The 19,592-nt window shown below is 46.6% G+C and overlaps 1 protein-coding gene and 1 pseudogene across 1 annotated transcript in view; one reads left to right on the top strand and one right to left on the bottom strand.

Moving 5' to 3' along the window:
* LOC147683689 (phospholipid scramblase 2-like) overlaps nucleotides 1-19,592 on the top strand; it is a 469,436-nt gene that overhangs the window by 245,069 nt on the left and 204,775 nt on the right. The window contains exon 6 of the mRNA XM_086944891.1: nucleotides 2,192-2,296. Within this exon, the coding sequence (XP_086801017.1) occupies nucleotides 2,192-2,296 (105 nt within the window). The remainder of the gene's footprint in view (nucleotides 1-2,191; nucleotides 2,297-19,592) is intronic.
* Nucleotides 5,482-5,911, bottom strand: LOC147683690 (large ribosomal subunit protein eL27 pseudogene; annotated as a pseudogene).

Genomic DNA, 19,592 nt, shown 5'->3' with positions numbered 1-19,592 from the left:
CTGTGTCTCATCTCACTCTGTGCCTGTGTCTCATCTCACTCTGTGCCTGTGTCTCATCTCTCACTGTGCCTATGTCTCATCTCACTCTGTGCCTGCCCCATTTCTCTTTGCGCCTCTCATCTCACTCTGTGCCTGTGTCTCATCTCACTCTTTGTGTGTGTGCAAAAAGAAACCGTACCCTATAAGCTAAGAGATGCAAACTGTGAGGAGACACAGGTGACATTTTCGAAAAAGGTGAAAATATAATTCCTTAATTGGCAGACACTCAGTGTGATCCTTGACAAAAAAGTTAGCCATATGTTTTGCCCTTAAAACATTTAGCATAGTAAATCGTTTTAGACCCAGAGCACAGCCCATTTAAATGACCACTACATTACAAGGCAGAAACCTGACTCCTTTCCAAAATACTTTTCCAATATGCACCATTACATTTTTACCAGCGTTACATAGAAACACGAGACGCAATGCAAAAAGAAACAGTACCCTATAAGCTAAGAGATGCAAACTGTGAGGAGACACAGGTGACATTATTGAAAAAGGTGTCCATATAATTCCTTAATTGACAGACACTCAGTGTAATTCTTGTCAAAAAAGTTAAAGCCATACATTTTGCCCAAAAACATTTAGCATACTAAATCGTTTTAGACACAGAGCACAGCCCATTTAAATGACCACTACTTTACAAGGCAGAAGCCTGACTCATTTCCAAAATACATTTCCAATATGCACCATTAGATTTTTTACCAGCATTACAAAACAAATGACGCACAATGCAAGAATAAAGAAGCCCAATATGCTTCTTAATCTTCCCCATAGTGCATTCAGCACTCTATCTATATTAAATGAATTATTACTCTCCTTTAAAAATGCTTTTGAAGATTTAGAACAGTGTCAGTCACACACACCAGATTTTCTTAAGCAGAATCTCTGAAATGCACCTCAGACAATACAAGGACTTTTCTTCAAGTCCTCATGTCTTCTTCCTATCAAACTATTTGACAGTTTTCCAACTATACTCTTTTCGCAACAATGATTACTTACACAGTAGTTACTGTACTCCTTACGGACACCACTGGCCAACATTGTTAGATCCCAGGTCTCAACATATTTTCCTACGCAGATGACACCCAACTCATCCTCTCAATGACCAACCACCCCACCACCAATAGAACCAACTTCTACAAATGCATGGTAAACTTTGCCGACTGGATGAAGAACCACTGCCTGCAGCTGAACAGACACGATGGAAGTACTGATCTTTGGCAACAGCAGCAACACATGGAACAACTCCTAGTGGCCATCAGACCTAGGAGCGGCACCCACTCCCTCCAATTGTGCCAGACACCTCCGTTATCATGGACAACAAGCTTACCATGAAATTGCAGATCAATTAGTCTCCTCTGCCTGCTTCCTCACTCTGCGATGCTATGTAAGATCTTAAAGTGGCTAGTCCTACACTGGAGACACACAGTGACACAAACTGTCATCACCAACCGACTGGACTGTGGCAATGCTCTTTACATAGGAATGGCCGCACACCTTCTACAGGGACTTCAACCATTCAGATTGCTGCAGCCAGACTCTTACTCAGCCTTCCCTGATAAACCCACATCACACCCCACTTCTAGAAACTCTACTGGCTCCCAATAGAGAAGTTATGAAAATTCAAGCTACTGACCTACATTAACCACCGCCTGAACTTCCACCTACCATCAAGAAGACTGAGCTCCGCCTCCCTCTCACTTGCCCATACTCCCTGCAACTACCGAAGCAGAAGTTCCTTCTTGCACATCGCAGCAAAGAACTGGAACAGCCTACCTGCACACCTCCGGACCATCACCTCTCTTCTGGAATTCCAAATGACCCCCAAGACCTTGCTGTTTGAATACGCATCCAGGTCCTTCAAGCACCTGGATACCCTATCTGGTGATTAGCCGCACTTTATGCATCCTGATCGATTGATCCAGTCCAATAACTCTGATTATTATCACATAGTTGTCCACATTCAGAAAAGATACATGTTAGAAGTGAGGCTTTGGCATAATGGATAGGTGCTCATAATGTCTCAGAATGTAACCTGTTTTGCACAATTTTATAGGTAATAACACTATAGTGTTTGCGCACAATTATGAAGGGATATGTTCATGACATATATTTTAAATAAATAATAAAAGTGTTTTCTCTTCTGTAGGTAATAAAGCATCTGGTGTTGCCAATTATGGGCCCGGAGGACCATATTATCCAGGTGGTCAAATTCCCCAAGGATATCAACCATACCCTCCTGGAACGTATCCAGGTATGAAAGATGATCTAGGAGATGCCATGAAAGATTTCTATTGGACTGTTTATTTACATTTGCTAAGCTGGCAATGAGTGATGCTATGTCTATTTCATATTAAATGTCTTTTTTGCATTTCTTTAAATCTTTATCATTAATCTTCATGACATTTAGTACAAACTTGGTCCATTCCACTATTTAATTGATTTTGTTGATTCGTCCGGTGACGCAAAGTTAATGATGTGTTGTCAAAAAGAGATGTTTTAATTCCTCACATTGATTAATAGAGCAATACCTGCTTATCTTTGCAGACTACACTAAACCTTAGATAATTAAAAAACTTGTCCAGCATTCGATGTTTGTGATTTTGTGTGGCTCTGTTCCGTGATGTTTGAGTACTTTAAAATGCAAAATGTCCTAATTCCTAGAGCATAGGGTATCAATGAAGATATAGCTCTTTTTAAACCAGCTCATGAAATACATTTCTGAAGAACAAATCAATCTCCTTCTTTGACCTTATTTGAGGACTATGGTCCAGTTTTGATGGCTAGAAATGTGAATGCTTCCCTTTGTGTGGTTAAGGAAGATATTTTCCCTTGTAATTTATCCCTGTGAGGTTCGCAAACCACAGAACATGGTTCATGAAATTTATCAAGAGGCAATTTGTAGAGAATGCGAGAAGACCTGAAGCCTTACGGGAATTGCAGCATAACCTAGAAGGATAGGAAATTATTCACTTCTCTGGGAAAATTGTTGGACTAAGACTCAGGATCCTGTAGCTTTGTTTGTGAAACACGTGATCACATATGGACCGTGAAAACACATTAACAAGCGTTTTGAACCCATATGCATGTCTCGCAATTTAGAAAAAAGTTATTTAAATAAAAATAAATGCAACACGCAGGATTCCAAATGAAACTCCCACGCGTAGGCGTGACATTTTGTTACAATTTATACCTTTGCACGACTCAAGAACAACGTAATATTGAGAGACTTTATGGGTATGTTATATGAAAACATCAGAACGTTACTGGTTAAAATTAGGGATTCATTTCTGAAGGAGTGAAGTTTTGGAAATTGCTGCCTGCAAGGTGCAGCTAAAAGTGAGCTGTGGTGCAATTGTAATGTTCAACGTTTATTCTCATACAACAAAGGGGATATTAATAAAACAAAGAGCTGTGGCGAAGACCATCATAAGCAAAGTGGGTTTGGTGCCGTCATTGTCTAGATTCACTGCTCTACTTTAAGGCTAGCCAGCTTAAAGGACAGAAATTCAATCGGAGACAAATCTTGTATGAAAATAAATCCACCATAATTGAGTGTTGCCATGTGGCATATTTAGGTCCTCCACTTCTGCAAAATCCTGTGACCTTCTAATAAAAATAAAGGGTGCCCCTCTATCATTGTACACCTATGTTGTTTACATACATTAACATTCTGCTACTTACTTCCAATTTAATGCCGCCCACATAACGACTCAAGGATTTAAAGCCATCAGATAAAAATCAATTGAATTGTTCCCCATATGGTCAAATTGGAGAAGGTGAAATGTAATATCTACTGGTGTGTTACCATAAATTTTGTTTGAGATATTCAGATTATTCCAGTTTTTTACCAATATTTGCTTTTTTCTTAAAAAAAAAAATGGCCTCCGCTCCACAGCATGCGTTTGTGGGCATTATACACCGATTTTCCTCTCACCAAAAGAGAAGCTAGTTTTACCACCTGCATTGTAAAATGGATGCTATGGTTTAACCTTTGAAAAAGCCTTTTAATGTCAACAATCCATTTTTATTCATGAAAACTGAGGCGCTTGTTATGTTTTTTAAAAATAACAATTCTTCAGTCACACAATATGCACTACTGCCTATTAAACTCTTAAATGATTTAAATAGTAAACAAGCATTGGCAAACCCAATAGGTCTGGCTATGGGTTTGTGCAATATTATCATTTCAGACTATTTGTGCTACATCTCTTTGCAGTGTGTCTCTGTCGCTCCATTTTCTGTGCTCTTTTTTTATTCCCCAACCGCTTAGTGCGGTTTTTGATTCCAAGCTAGCAGTGATTCTGGTGTGCATTACCACAAGTTTGTAACAAAAAATAGGGCACATAGGCAAGATGTACACAGAGCACCAGGTTGTAGAGACACATGACACATAGTTTGTGCACAGTTTTATATGTCAGTATGTGCATGTGTTAGCACATTCATGCTAGACCTGTTGGATTTGCAAGTACTTCTTTTGAGTTGTCCTAGTCTTTTCAATTTTTACAAGCATGACAATATTCGAAGTTTTAGTAACACAAAGGTTTAGTGGTTCTAGATTGACATCCTTTGTGGCATTGACTTCTGTTGCACTGGGATGTAAGTTTTGTAAAACTGAGTTTTGTTGTTGCATGTGGTTGTGAATTCATGGCATCTGTAGTGTTCTCAGGAGGAGAACTGTTTGGCTTCAACTATAGCTGGGATTGCCGCACTGATACATTTGTTTGTCGTGTAGTTTGTTACCAACCATTCACGAAGGTCCTTTCATGATTTATTAGTACACCAGAGTAGCCTCGTTGCCTCAGAAAACTGAATCATCTTTTCCCACTGTCTTCACTAGTATGTTTACACGTCCAGCAGCTGTGTGATTTTCTTGTCTGTATTTTTCATGAACTTCCTTGAAGGGCTTGTAGCCTACAGCACTGAAAATCACGGCTGCAATAATCAATCTATTATGGTAGACTTGGTGATCTGGTACACATTTTGATGGCTCCGGTTTGGATCTTGACCTTGGTACATCTCTAAACCTCGGCAAATGCTGCTAGGTTAATATATTGGAATAGATTTTAGATGGATTTCTTGGGGGACGTCTTGGCAGAAGGGAGCTGGATCTAGCACTTAACCTCAACACTTGAGTGCACGTGCCCACATTATCTATTGCTGTAAGCAGGGCAGCTCGACACAACCGCAAACAAATGTGAGTCTCTGTGGAAATAAAGCATAGAAGTCCTCATTATGGATTTAGGTTAAGGTTGAACATCTGTTTACATCTTTTGCATTGGGAGCGGTATGCTTTTTGTTTTGAATGAATGCGGTTGGGTTAGTTATTATCAGTGTGGTGGTGGCCTCAGGATGTCAGGAATACTTTGCCCATTACAAAGCAGGCCATAGATTTTATATAAATGTTTATTGATATCAAAATAATCCACTGTCACCAATTTAGAACCTCAGCTTATGGAAGAACCATTTATTTTTGTCAGTCTTGTATCGTTCCTCAAATTTCACTTTGGCTTAACGTCTGGCTTTTCGTTTTAGAGCAGGGTCTCTGAATACATCCTTATTGACAATGGTTTTGTCAAGAGGAATATCAACAGAGTATCTGGTTGGCATCAAGTGGTTGTAGTTGCAAACCTTTACGAAGCCCTTAATTTTAGATCGCTTAAGCAATCTACTTCTTCCCCATCGTGGCTGTTATTTTACGTGGATAACAATCAATGCCTGCCACCAGGGCATGACTAGAAGGTCTGTCTGATGTGCCATCATCAATGTTGTTCACTATGACTGCTTTACGTCCAGAGTATCGACCTGCCAGGACCAAGACGACCTTCCCAGGTTTCATAAATTTACCCATTTTTGGTCTAGCTCGATGGCCGCACTGAAAAGAGAATATGTTCATTAGTAATCCACCTTCTTTAAGCTAAATCGGCTACCACAGAGTTGAACATAGTTTCTGCACAGATCAATGAATTGCGCCTGGTGACATTTACAGAAACTCCTCAATGTGTTTGCTTTAACTGTTTTCAATAAATAGTGCACTGAGGGCACTGCGAGAAAGTGGTTGCTGGAAGGCACTAAATGAAAGGAAGTGGTAGCAAATCTTGTTGGAGGAGCGGTTTGTAAACCTCTTTCCTGCACTGTTGTGGACCTATCTTCTTAGAAAAAATAAATGTGTATTGGAGATGAGAAGAGTGGGATGAAGGTAATGGGATGTAGACTGGAAAGGAATACACGGAGCGAAGGTGATCAACTGAGGAGAACATGTCAGAGAGAAACAAGTGTAGAGTTGAGAGGAGAAATGGGGGGGATCACAGTAAAGCAAAGGAGCAAAAGAGCAAAAAGATGCACAGGTTGGTGCAGAGTGGAAAGGAGCACAATACGTGCAAGAGTACCGGTAGAGAACAAATTGCAGGATCAGAGGTCAATGCAGTGATCGACACAGGCACCTCGGTGACAGTAATGTGGATCCAGCAGTACAACAAGCGAAGACCCAAGCCGGAACTCAGACCATCGAAAGCGCAGATCTTCGCGTATGAATCCATTTTTTTTTTTTTTTTTTTTAGAACCCCCCTCTCCTTTTAACGTTTTAGCTTGGACAGCACATGGTGTAGCTACATTGTGGGCTTCAGCCTGCCCCTAGGCTTCCCTTTTGCTGGCTCCATTGTTGCTCCATTCTTTGCTCTCCCCATTTATCCATGGCATGCAAACGTCAAACCTCTTCCAGCATTTAGCCCTTCAAGGGCGGCCGAGACCAACTACTACCAAACATACGCAATGGCCATAGTAGCGCATTGTTTCTGCATTACATTTCTATTTCTTTAAATGCGCTTTTCACGAGCGCTGGTTTTAGGCTGAGCTGAGGACTGCCTGGCTCCCTAGCATTGCGCCATGCTGTTCACAAAAGGTATCCTGTTATGGTTACATTTTTGCTATGTTATCAGGAACAAAGACTGGCCCAAGCAGTTGGTGAAGAGAATTTAACGTTTTCCTACTCTCTCCAGTCACATGTATGGGCTGGCGAGTGTATGAAAGGGAATGCGAGACAAGCCTTGTGAATTCACCCTTTACAGCCTCAGATGAAGCAGTAGTCCTAGAGGGGTTTATTCCTGATCATTGTGGTCCCATCTAATACCCGTTACCGCATGCAGCAAGCGTTCAGCAAACCTAGGCATGAAGGTTTGTACTCCATTTATTGGCTTACTCGGGTAGGTTTGAGACTTGTGGCGCATGCAATAATCAGACTTTGCACATAGCTTGAATTGTGTGTTTCAAATCCCTGCAAGCATGAAGGCAAGTTGTGAGAAATGCGTCTAGAAACCCGGAGGTGCCAATTACATTACACATCCAAGCCAAACCGTTCTACCAGTTGAACCCTTACCTACAATATCTGCAGTAAGGTCCAGATTACAAGTTCAGATCCCAACTGACTGACCCAGCCTTCTGTCCTTTTTACTAGTAACAAAAACCGCCGTTATAAATCGATTGCAGTGCATGAAGGCACTATATAGTGAGGCGCAAGGAACTATATAAACACAATTTATTATTTAAGTGGAAAGATTCAGAATAATTGGTTCTATTTTGATGTGCACATAACATCAATTGAGTGCAAACACTAGAATCGCTTTCTAGTTTTCAACAAGAATCCAACTTGTTTTAAAGCGAATACCAACACAGTTGTGTCGGACACATCGCCATCCTTTGCCTTTACTTCTTCTAGGTCTCAGAGCCATTTAACACCAAAGGATAGTGCTTTTTGTTTAATTTTCAAAGAGCAAAATCTATAAACTGTGTGAAGTAAAGTCTCCCATTAAACTGTAAATCAGGCTGACATAAGAAGTCCTTATAGAAAAAAAGAGCAAAGTTAAGGGTATGCAGGCCATTCTATTTTCTGCTGCTATCATAGGCTTTACACCTCCCATCTCAACACCTCCATGAAGCTAGTAACCAGAATGACCTAAAGAGTGGGTCCTCGGAAAACCCAGAGTTCCAGATCTTCACCAAGCTATCAAGTTAAATGTGGAGCTTTACTGTAGCCAGACTTTATTATGAAACTCACGCGTCGCTTTCTGTTTTTATTTGAAGAGTGCAATCATATGGCCCATTTGCAGCAGTATGTTCATTTTCAAATAGAAATCATTACTCCTGAAACTAACAAGCAGTGGCATAGCCAATCGGTTTCGACAATACGACTGCCTAGTTTCAGAAATTTTCTGAGATGTTTGGGAAAGTCCCCTGCCCTGAGAGTGACAAAAGCATATTTTGGTGAAAATAATCAAGCATGAGTGATATTGTATAAATTGCCAAATACACTATATGAATGCTCATCTCTCATTAAGCAGGATTTAGTTTTAAACAAATCAATCATTACTTAGTATATTAAGGCTGAGTAACCTCAACAACCAACATACTTGCCATCAGCTATTGCTGCCTGGAATTGTTAATTCAAAACAGTGTATTTTGTCAGTTTATGCAATATCACTCCTAGTTGATAATTTTCCCTGAGATATGCTTTGGATTTTCCCTTCGCGTGTGAGGAGAGAGACAGACTTTCGTTGCCTCCAGCCCTGCTAACTCTGCTACCTTTCGCGACACCCGCTTCGCGGGTGCCGCTCATCTGCCCTGTGACCCTCTGCTCCCTGGTGTGAGCGGCTCCACAGCCGGTGGAGAGATAACGCGCTCCCAGGTCGAGTTAACTTAAAAGTGCACAGTGCGTGGAGCCTACCGGGGGACTGCGAGGACCAGCAGCCCCAGCTCTTCACAGCTGCTGCCTCTTCCCCCGGCGGCCACGCCCCCAGCCTTCAGCCTTATCAACGCCTGGGTGTGTCTGCTGAGTGGGTGCCTTGGATTTTCCCTTCGCGTGTGAGGAGAGAGACAGACTTTCGTTGCCTCCAGCCCTGCTAACTCTGCTACCTTTCGCGACACCCGCTTCGCGGGTGCCGCTCATCTGCCCTGTGACCCTCTGCTCCCTGGTGTGAGCGGCTCCACAGCCGGTGGAGAGAACGCGCTCCCAGGTCGAGTTAACTTAAAAGTGCACAGTGCGTGGAGCCTACCGGGGGACTGCGAGGACCAGCAGCCCCAGCTCTTCACAGCTGCTGCCTCTTCCCCCGGCGGCCACGCCCCCAGCCTTCAGCCTTATCAACGCCTGGGTGTGTCTGCTGAGTGGGTGCCTTGGATTTTCCCTTCGCGTGTGAGGAGAGAGACAGACTTTCGTTGCCTCCAGCCCTGCTAACTCTGCTACCTTTCGCGACACCCGCTTCGCGGGTGCCGCTCATCTGCCCTGTGACCCTCTGCTCCCTGGTGTGAGCGGCTCCACAGCCGGTGGAGAGATAACGCGCTCCCAGGTCGAGTTAACTTAAAAGTGCACAGTGCGTGGAGCCTACCGGGGGACTGCGAGGACCAGCAGCCCCAGCTCTTCACAGCTGCTGCCTCTTCCCCCGGCGGCCACGCCCCCAACCTTCTTGTACTTCATTGGCCTCAGCACCACCGCGACGCGGGACGCGCGCAGGACGGAGCACGGGGCGAAGACCGGGCAAAGAGCGGGCCGTTTGAGGCCGTTCCAGTACGTGAGAGTCCGGTCCGGGCCCCCCCTCTTTGCCTGTATCCAAAGGTCTTTGAACCATTAGTAAAATGTGTACACGGGAAACCAGGAGCAAAACTTCTTCACTAGCTGCATCCGGGGCTGTTAAAGGCCCTATTGACACTTACTTTGCTAAAGCTGGCTCCCTTTTGATTGAGGAAATCGAGGTTCTGGAGCGCAGAATCTCACAAGAAATAGACTGGGTAAGGAGATCTTCAATGGGCCCTATGGCCCAAGCTAGAACCCCAGAAAACAGATCTGGTCTTCCAAACAGCCATAGCACAGACCAGGCAACATGTCCACTCTCAGTCACTAATCCGACCAACCCCGAGCTCACTATTGAGGTCCCGAGTGACTTTGAGGACATGAGCCTTATGGCCCTACCTAACACCCAAATTCCCCAGCTTATAACCACAGAGAACATTGAGACAGCCAAAGTTGTAGGAACCAACTTAGATAGCAATAGGGGTACTAGGGAAGGGGCTATTCCTAAAAAGAAGCAGGGGCTTCAAAATAAAGAAGATCATAGGACCAAAACTCCGAAATCCAAGCAAGTCAGAGGCAAAAGGGAGAAAGGTGCTTCCTCTGACCCTATTGTGAATATATCAGGACCGCCATCTCCCCCTAGAATGATCAATTCAACCTCACTACCACAACTCAGCAGCAACGCACCATTAGACACTACCTCAGACGACATCACTTTAGAGGATATAGGCACACTAGTTAGGTCTCTGCTGAGCCCCCTTGAGGCAAGACTTATCAAGATCGAAGCTAGACTAGTTAGCATCGAAAAGGCAACCGTGCAACTTGCCGACTCAAGGAAAATTGTTAACAGTGGGACCAAAACAACAAGAGAGGGACCAGGACCAAAATCCACCAAAGGCAATGGTCCTCCCACAACAATAATTAATAAACCCCCACAAACTAATCCCAAACCCTCACAACCTGCACCAATCAACGCTCCGGCATCACTAGCTGCAAACAAGGCCCCTATCCCTACCCAACAAACGGCAACTGCTACCCCAAAATCAACCCTTCCACTGAAAGATAATATTCCGCCTCCGGCTAAAGCTAAGAGAGATCCTCCTACTACTGGAGAGAAACCTAATACTACTCCCAAACCTAAATCCATAAACCTCCCCCCAGAAGCAGCACCCTACACTCTAGTTCTGGCGGGGGTTCCTGAACTAAATTCCACCACATTTGAATCCACCACTTCACTCAAAAACAAAGTAATCAACTGGCTCTCCGTAAACAGACCGCTACCGAGAGGAACTACTAGCGATATATCCATGGCTAGGAGGGCAACGTGGGTGGGCTACACTAAGAAATCCATTAGAGGTGACTGTATTCTGGTCACCTTCAGAGATCCGAATACAGCCGCATATATCTGTACCTGTGCTGCTGATGAGGATTTTGCTAGCACCATCCAACCATTACCCCTCTCATTTTTTTACCCCTCAAATCTGTATAACCTTGAGGACCACAGGTGGAGGTACCACCAGGAGTTGCTGGAGGGTTGGGAAAACTGTCACAGGGAGAACAACAACTATCCGTCACACAGGGAAAGACCAACAGAGCAGTTCCCTACATATGGGGATGAGGCCGGCTGGGAAACTGTCACAAGAAGGAGGGGGGGAGGTGGTGGACACAGGAGGGGAATTCCAGGGCCACATAGAATACACTACCCCGCCTATTTATCTACCCATAACCGATACAGCAGTCTTGAAATGGTAGACTGACATGCGGTTGATGAGGGGAGCGCAACTCAAATATCTCCCACAAACGAGCCTAAATTCGCCACAGCTGCTGATACTTATTTTTTAGCACCTGGCACAGTTGATCCCAGACAGGTCCCAAGCGTTACGCCTTCCTCTCCTTCCCCTGATAACAGACCCAAGGGTGTGTTCCTCGTCCCCACAAATCCACGGCCGCCCCACGAGTGTACTACTACCAACTCGGTTTTTATGGGCACGGCCTCCACCCAACCACTAGAAATAACAGTGATTTCTTGGATTGTGGCAGGCCTTGCTAGCAAAATAGATTGCACAGAATGGGGTACATACATCAGATCAAAAAATATAATTCTTCTACAAGAAACTTGGGCGCGCGAAGAAACAGCATTCCCGGGTTTTGCCTCCTTCTTTAAAGCAGCTAAATGGGGGGGAAGGGGTAGGCCATCTGGGGGACTAACTACATGGGTAGCCACGGACTTAGGTTGCCAAGCTACTTATTTAGAGACAGCTTCTGATGATCTATTGGCTGTCTCACTCGAGTGGCCGGACTCATCGAAGTTGCTAGTAATCAATATCTACTCAAGGCCGGTTCCAATGCACAAAGAATCTGGCACAGTGGATGAGCTAGCCAAGCTCTTAGAAGGAATGCCAAGCGAACTTGCTTGCCTGGTAGGAGGCGATTTCAATGCTCAATATGAACCACTGCCTGGGCTACGTGATGGTCCTTCCCTGGAGGAAGATTCATATTGGCTTATACCTGAGACGGTGGCACCACCCCCACGGGCCTGGACTCCTTTAGCCCTACAGATAACTGCCCTCACCCTCAACCTTGGTTTAAGGGCATGCAACGGTCGTACCAAATCAGACACACCAAGTACCCATACTTTTAACAAACCCGGCAGCGAATCCAGATTGGACTATATTATGGTCAAACTGTTTATGTGGCCAGCAATAGTCGACTTTAAAGTCACCCCAAGATTAGACAGTGACCACAATTCCCTGGAACTGACTTATTCCCTGCCTGGGAGAGAGGCAGTAATCAATGGGTCGGACAAAGATAAAACGGGCCTCCTACTTGAAAATAATCGTAGGAAGGTCAAGTGGGAGAAACTGGCCAGCAACCCAGAACGAATATCCCGGCTATATGAAAGGATAATCCCATTACTGGAGGATGCCTTCCAGCTAGGAACTAGGGTCTTAGACGATGCTACTAGAGGAGAGCTTGCACAAATACATGCAGGCATCCTCACCACCCTAGAGCAGGACCTATTCTCATCTGCAAGGCAAAGGAATGGCCCTAAACCGAAGACATCTTGGTATAATGCCGCTTGCAGGGAAGCCAAGGCCCACTTGCTACTTGCTATAAAGGAACACCATAACAAAGATGAAATCCGCGCCAGGAGAAGATCATATAAAATCCTCCTGGAGAACGCAAGGGCAGAATGGGACCACGATTACTGGGAAAACCTCACTAATGCATTAACAGCTAGAGATTCCCGTAAATTTTGGCGCGTAGTGGCGAACGGCACGGAGGATTTATCCTCCGCAATAGAGCCCAATATAGCCCCTACGGTATGGCAGACCCACTTTGAGGCCCTGTACGCAGAGGGTGGGGGTGAACAGAACAGAGATGGTCCCACAATTTCATCCTGTCCCACTAGGGTTGTTTTCACCGAAAAAGAAGTGAGGGACGCCATTAAAGTCCTAGCTGCCGGAAAAGCCCCAGGACTTGATGGGGTGCCCGGGGACCTGTTTAAGCAGGAACCCGGGATATGGGCACCCTATCTTACACTAATATTCAATGCCATTGCGGGGGGACTGGAGGTGCCCGATACTTGGAGGGGAGCAGAGGTGGTCCCAATTTACAAAAAGGGATCTCCCCTGCTCCCTTCCAACTATCGTCCTATCAGTCTAATCGACATATCCCAAAAATTGTTCGGTAGACTGATTCTGAATCGACTGCAGGCCTGGACCGAAGAAATGGAAATTTTGTCCCCTTACCAGGCAGGATTCAGGGAGGGTGTATCAACCATAGACCAAATCTTCAGGTTAAATCTCCTCTACTGGAGAACAGCTGTAATCGAGGGCGGCAGTCTATATACCATCTTTGTAGACCTACGTGCTGCCTTTGATTTGGTTCCCAGAGCGAGGCTATGGAGAGTCATGGAAGAGTTGAATGTCCCTACTGACATCCTGACAATCCTGATGAGACTCCACCACAACAACTACGCTCGCGTAAGGTGTGGCAAAGGTGGCAAACTAACCGAAAGGTTCCCCGTTCGCAGAGGTGTGAGACAGGGTTGCGTGCTCGCACCGACCCTGTTCTGCATCTTTGTGAACGGGGTTGTTGCCCACCTAAACAGGATCCCCCAACTCCGATGCCCCAAAATTGACCGGCAGCAGGGTGCCTGCAATCATGTTTGCAGACGACACCCTGCTGCTGTCTAAATCCCCCATGGGGATTCAGCGCATTTTGGACGGTTTTCTAGACTTTTGTAATGATCGGGGATTGGGCATCAACCCCCAGAAAACTAAGTTCATGATCCTGAACCCCAACCCCCAGAATCGAGCCCCACCCAGGCTAGGCACAACACAACTGGAACGTGTGCACAATATTGAATATTTGGGGATCACGTTAAACGAACATCTATCGTGGACGTCTCATCAGGCCAAAGTGACCATCAAACTGGCACAGTTGGCGGGTGGCACTATGCGCCTGGCGAACAAATCCTTTTATCGTCCACTAACCCCAATTATTCACATATATAAAACTCAAGCACGGGCGGGTGTCACATATGGGGGTGAGCTCTGGGGTCACACTCATCTCCCAAAGTTACAGTCCACCGAAAATAAATTCCTGAGACAGGTCACTGCCCTCCCCCAGAGCACTCCATTACTCCCCCTCAGATTAGATCTGGGAGTAAGACCAATAACAGAGGAGCTAGGTCTTAAACCCCTAACCTTTTGGAGGCGTTTGTGGTGCAGCCCCGATCTCTTAAATTACAGGGAGGAACTCCAGGAATTCTTGCAGCTGCGGAATGCCACGAGGATCCCGTGGCTGACCTATGTCAAGGGAAGGCTCGAGGATCTGGGCTACCCGGAACTATGGACGGATCCTTCCAACTCCTGTACAAAGATTTCAAAGAAGGTACTCGCGAGAGCATACTACGAACTGATGCTCACAAGAGCTATCAACGACAGCCGTGAAGGATCCCTGACACACTTATTCCTGAAAGCGAAAGACTCTTACTGTCTCGAAAGTACTCTTGATGCGATCTCCCCTCTGCTAACGAGGAAACTATTCTTTCAATGGAGATACGGATGCCTCCCTCTAGCATTTTTTACAGCGTCTTGGTCTCCTCGCTCCACCATAGCAACTTGCCCTGTCTGTGCTCATCCGAAGGAGGATGAAGTTCACGCTGTTTTCTTCTGCAAGGGCTACGAGAGGAGCAGGAAACGTTGGTTAGTCCCGTTACTCAGGAACTTGGGCTTCAGATCCTTCCAACCTGCCTATAGAGTCTTAAAGACAGATCTTTCTCCTATTGTTGTCTTTGCACTTTCAAAATTTTTAACCTCCCTGTGGTTTACTCGTAGTCGCGTGCTGAAAAGACTTGTATAACAGACCCCCTGATAGACTTTAGCACAGTACACTGTACCCTCTGTTCTCCTTTTAATGTATTTTAATGTCTTAACTATTGGATCACATCATGTTTAATACGTTTATAACTGTGTATATTTTGTTATGTATCTTTTATGATCTGTGATCGAAATAAAGATTTTTGAAACGAAACGAAAGAAGGCTTTTCTCACTCTAAGGGCAGGGGCTTTTACAGAACATCTCTGCAATTAGGCACTCCCAATGCCAAGACCATTTGGCTATGCCGGTGCTTGTTTCTTTAAAGCTAACCTGCCTTTACCCTTGCCCTCCCTTGAATGCTAAAATACCTTTTACCACCCTTTAACTCTACCCATCCATAAACCCTAAATTTACCCTTACCTTACCTGCACCTTTTACCCTGGTGTTCTATGGTTAAGGATTCCTGATCCAACTTCGTGTTACCACCTGTGTTCATGGAGCAGGAATCCATTCCAAGCAGGCACAGGGCGAAAGGAAAAACTTTCACTTCCCCCTGCATCTGCAATCTAAAAACCCCCGCCCCCACACTGGGAGAGGGAGTACCAGTAGACCCACCCTATTCTTGGATGCGCTGGAAGCAAATGGCTTCCAATGCACTCCTGCTGTATCAAATGTCAGCGCTCCGTGAGCGTGCCACCATCATCAGATCGCAAACGGCAGGTTGGGGATGGATCCCCAGTTGGGGGCTGTAAATAAGCTGCCCACGGGGGAGCGACCCCCCCACACCTGTTGGTGGGTACTAGGATAAAACGGTCCGTCCTCCGAATAAGAGCACAATGGCTGAGGAAGGCACCGCTCCGTCCATAGCACCCAGGGGGTTAAAAATCTACTCTAGCATTTCTAAAGCAAAACCATGAATTACTGTTCTAGCTAGTGAAGATCTCGCTCCTCCAATCAAAAGAACAGCTGGGAAGCACATTTCGAAATCAACATTGATAGGAGTAGAAAAGTTTCGGAGCTACGCAACACCTACTTGCAGTTAGAACAACATTTAGGAATGCCGATTTGGTTAATGTGAATGTACTGTAAGCTAATGATCATACTTCTGTTACATAAAGTATGGTTTCTTTCTAGGTTTTGTTAGTATTCAGGTTCTATCCTGGATTCACAGAACTCTTAGAGGCCTTTCTTTCTATTTTTAAAGAGGCGTTTATTGGTAATATATGCAGTTTGGGGCCCACCAGTAGGGGGGGGGGGGAGCACTGACCACAGGAATGGTGTGATGAATGCCGCTTTATTGGACTCAGGTGCACCCTGCAGATTCCCCACCTTGGCCTGTGCCGAACAAAACTATACCTCACTAAATAAGCGAATGCCTAACAGCCCCCCCACCCCTAAATGGATCCCCAACATTGCAACATCATACAACATCCCATCTGCAACATACCACCCACCTACAAACTGCAAATGACCTCCGTGTCCCCCTCCACCTACCAAATCAGCCCAGGCCTCCTGCAAATACCCCCCTTTCTTAACTAGAAGCGCCACTCGAAAGCCACTTAGCGACTTTCGACCCCCATAGGACTCCAGCCCCCTCTGATACCTGCGCACCCCCAAAGCCACATCCAGCGCCTCCTTCAACTGAACGATGTACGACTCCATCCCGTACCTAGAGAGGTGCACCCCATCTTCCCTAAAAAAGTACACTGCCCCGTACCTAAGCAAAGGATGCTCCACCCTACCTATTCCTTCCCTGGCACAGAAATCCCCCCTCTCCCTATTAATCTTACACCTTGTCCTATCAATAGACCCTGGGCGCTCTGCTCCCCTTCAAAACCGCCTGGGGATAAACTCAGACCAAATCAAGTGACAGCCTGCCCATTGCCTCCTTATCTCCAACAAGTCCCTCTTCATCTGTTTAACCAGCGCTCGGCCCTTACACTACACCAGTTCATCTTCGCCCAAATGGATCACCACTGCATCCAGGCACACACCCCCATGAACACATTTTTCAATAAAGGCATCAACTCATGCCAACGCATGCCCCCCTTTCCCCGCCAATGACATCAAAACAATCTGTCATCCAATTCCAAGTTGAGTTTTCGATGTCTGTCCCACTCAGCCCTTTCTGCCCGCTTGACAAAGGAGTGTCCCACAATGTAAATATTCAAAACTGCCGCCTCCGGCCCCGCCAGAGCACCTGCAAAGACACACATGTAAGAGGGCGAACAGCAAAAAATTCAAAGCACCACCTCTACCCCCTGCATCCTGACGTATGTCCGGTAGCAATCAGACTACCACCTCCTCAACCGTGATCTCTTCCTTCCCCCACCCATTCCATCCCGCTTCCGTCGCCGCCCGATCCGAAAGGAATATGTCCCAAAAGCCTTCGGGTCCTCACCCATATACCGCAGGGCGTGCCTCAGAACCCAGAAAGCCTGAGCCGCCGTCTCCCTGCCACTGCGTCGCCGACCAAAGACCTCCCCATCCAACGCACACCAACTGCCGTCCCCACGCCGCTGGACACACCCCCTCCGGGGCCCAGCACCACCCATGTCCCCACTCCCCGTTGATCCGTTTTGGAGCATCGCAAGCGCACCGCCACCTCCCGGGCCCGTATCTCCACATCCTCCCACAGGATCCCCCGCCCCCCTTTTGAAATGAAATGAAATGAAATGAAAATGAAATGAAAATGGGATTTGTAGAGCGCTACAGTTGCCCTGAGGCGTCAAGGCGCTGGAGAAAACAGAAGATGCCCTCATGAGGTTACTATTTATTAAACAGGAGAGTTTTGAGCTGTTTCCGGAAGCTAGTTAGGTTGACATTATTTCGCATCTGCAGAGGGAGGGTGTTCCAGAGTTTGGATACATTGTACGAGAACGAGCGTCCTCCTGCTCTTGCTTTAAAAATTCTGGGGATTTTGGCTAGTGATGCATTTGAGGAATGGAGAGACTTGTTGGGCAGGTAAGGAGAAATCAGGGAGCAGTTGATTTCTGGGCCTATTTTCCAGAAAGTCTGGTGGGCAAAGCAGAGAGCTTTAAACTTCACTCTGTCCCTAACAGGCAGCCAGTGTAAAGTTTTTAGGCCAGTTTTTATTGAGGTCCTCCGAGGGACTCCCAGTAGCGCCCGGGCGGCACAGTTTTGAATGCGCTGAAGCTTTTGTAGGGTGTAGTCTGGTGCTCCAAGATAGAGGGAATTATTAAAATCCAGACGGGATTGGATGAGGCCCTGTATGATTATTTGTCTGGCCTCGAATGGGAGAAGGGGAAGGATTTTTTTTAATCACCCTGAGGAGGCCGAAACTGGTGGCTGACACCTTGGTGGCCTGTGTATTAAGGCTCAGCGATTTATCGAGTTATACTCCCAGGCTTTTGATGTTATCCCTGTTCGGTGGGGCCGTACCCATGCTTGAAGGCCATATCCACTCCAGAGTGGAGGGGGCCGCCTGGCCCAGGAGCATGAGCTCAGTTTTGTCATCGTTGAGCTTCAGACATGAGCTCATCATCCAGCTCTTTACATCCTCCAGGCAAGCCGCTAGGTCTGGTGGGGACTGGAGGCCACTCTTCTGTGCACGGGAGACCACCAGCTGGGTGTCGTCCGCATAGGAGATGATATTGACACCATGCGGACGAACAATCCCAGCCAGCGGCCTCATTTTGGGCCCACCAATTACGATATCGGGAATGCTCCAAAGAACAGCCAGGACATTAGGGTGGAAAACAAGTCTCACACCCATCCCTGCACACAGAGGGCAACGCACCAAGCAGCCACCCAAGTAATGCTACCGTGATCGGCTGACGCACCTTCCCACCCCTCTCCCTCGCCCACCCCTCCTGCAATCAAGCCCCAACTCCCCCCCGACAGAGGGTACCCCCACCACAGCTTCCCCATGAACGTCACTGCCGACAACTTGTCTGCAATCGTCACCCGTGACAAACCTTTCTCCATCAACGTCAACATGAACCGCACCACCTGCTGCCACCGATCCCCCTGCCTTACCGCACCAGACTGTCGAAATTCCTCCCAGGCCTGCATGTACGCCTTCCAAGTAGACACGGCTACCGACTCCCTTACCAGCTTAATGACCCGGCATCTCCCACTGACCAGAGCTCCCTCGGGATCGGCGTCTTGACCTTCTCCGCCACCGTGGCTAGCCCATGGAACCTCTGCCACTGTGAACGAGACCAAGCATCCGCAATGTCATTGTCCACCCCTGGACGTGGCGAGCATGAAACAAAATGTAATTCTCCAGGCAGCGCAGAACATACACTCTCATCAACTTCAACACCTGCGGATCCCGAGCAGACTGCCTGTTAACCACCTGCACGACGGACATGTTGTCCACCCAGAACACGACCCTCTTGTGCGCCAGCTCGCCACCCACACCGTGACCGCCACTACCAACGGGAACAATTTCAAGAAAGCGATGCTACGACCCCCGCCTGCCACTGCAGTGGCCACTGCTCCGCGCACCATCTCCCGGCCCAATACAGACTGAAACCTCAGACACCTGCCGCATCAGAATACAGCGTGACGTCCCACTCCCAGTCTTCCGACGGCGCCATGGGCACGCCATTGAAGCGTCCCAGGAACGCCTTCCACATGTGCAAGTCTTCCTTCATCCCTGCCAATAAGCCCACATGATGATGAGGAAGGGTCAAAC

Source organism: Lissotriton vulgaris, chromosome 11 (assembly GCF_964263255.1).
Source record: "Lissotriton vulgaris chromosome 11, aLisVul1.2, whole genome shotgun sequence".
NCBI lineage: Eukaryota > Metazoa > Chordata > Amphibia > Caudata > Salamandridae > Lissotriton > Lissotriton vulgaris.
The sequence above is the reverse complement of the archived record's forward strand: the minus strand, read 5'-3'. Positions and strand labels throughout refer to the sequence as shown.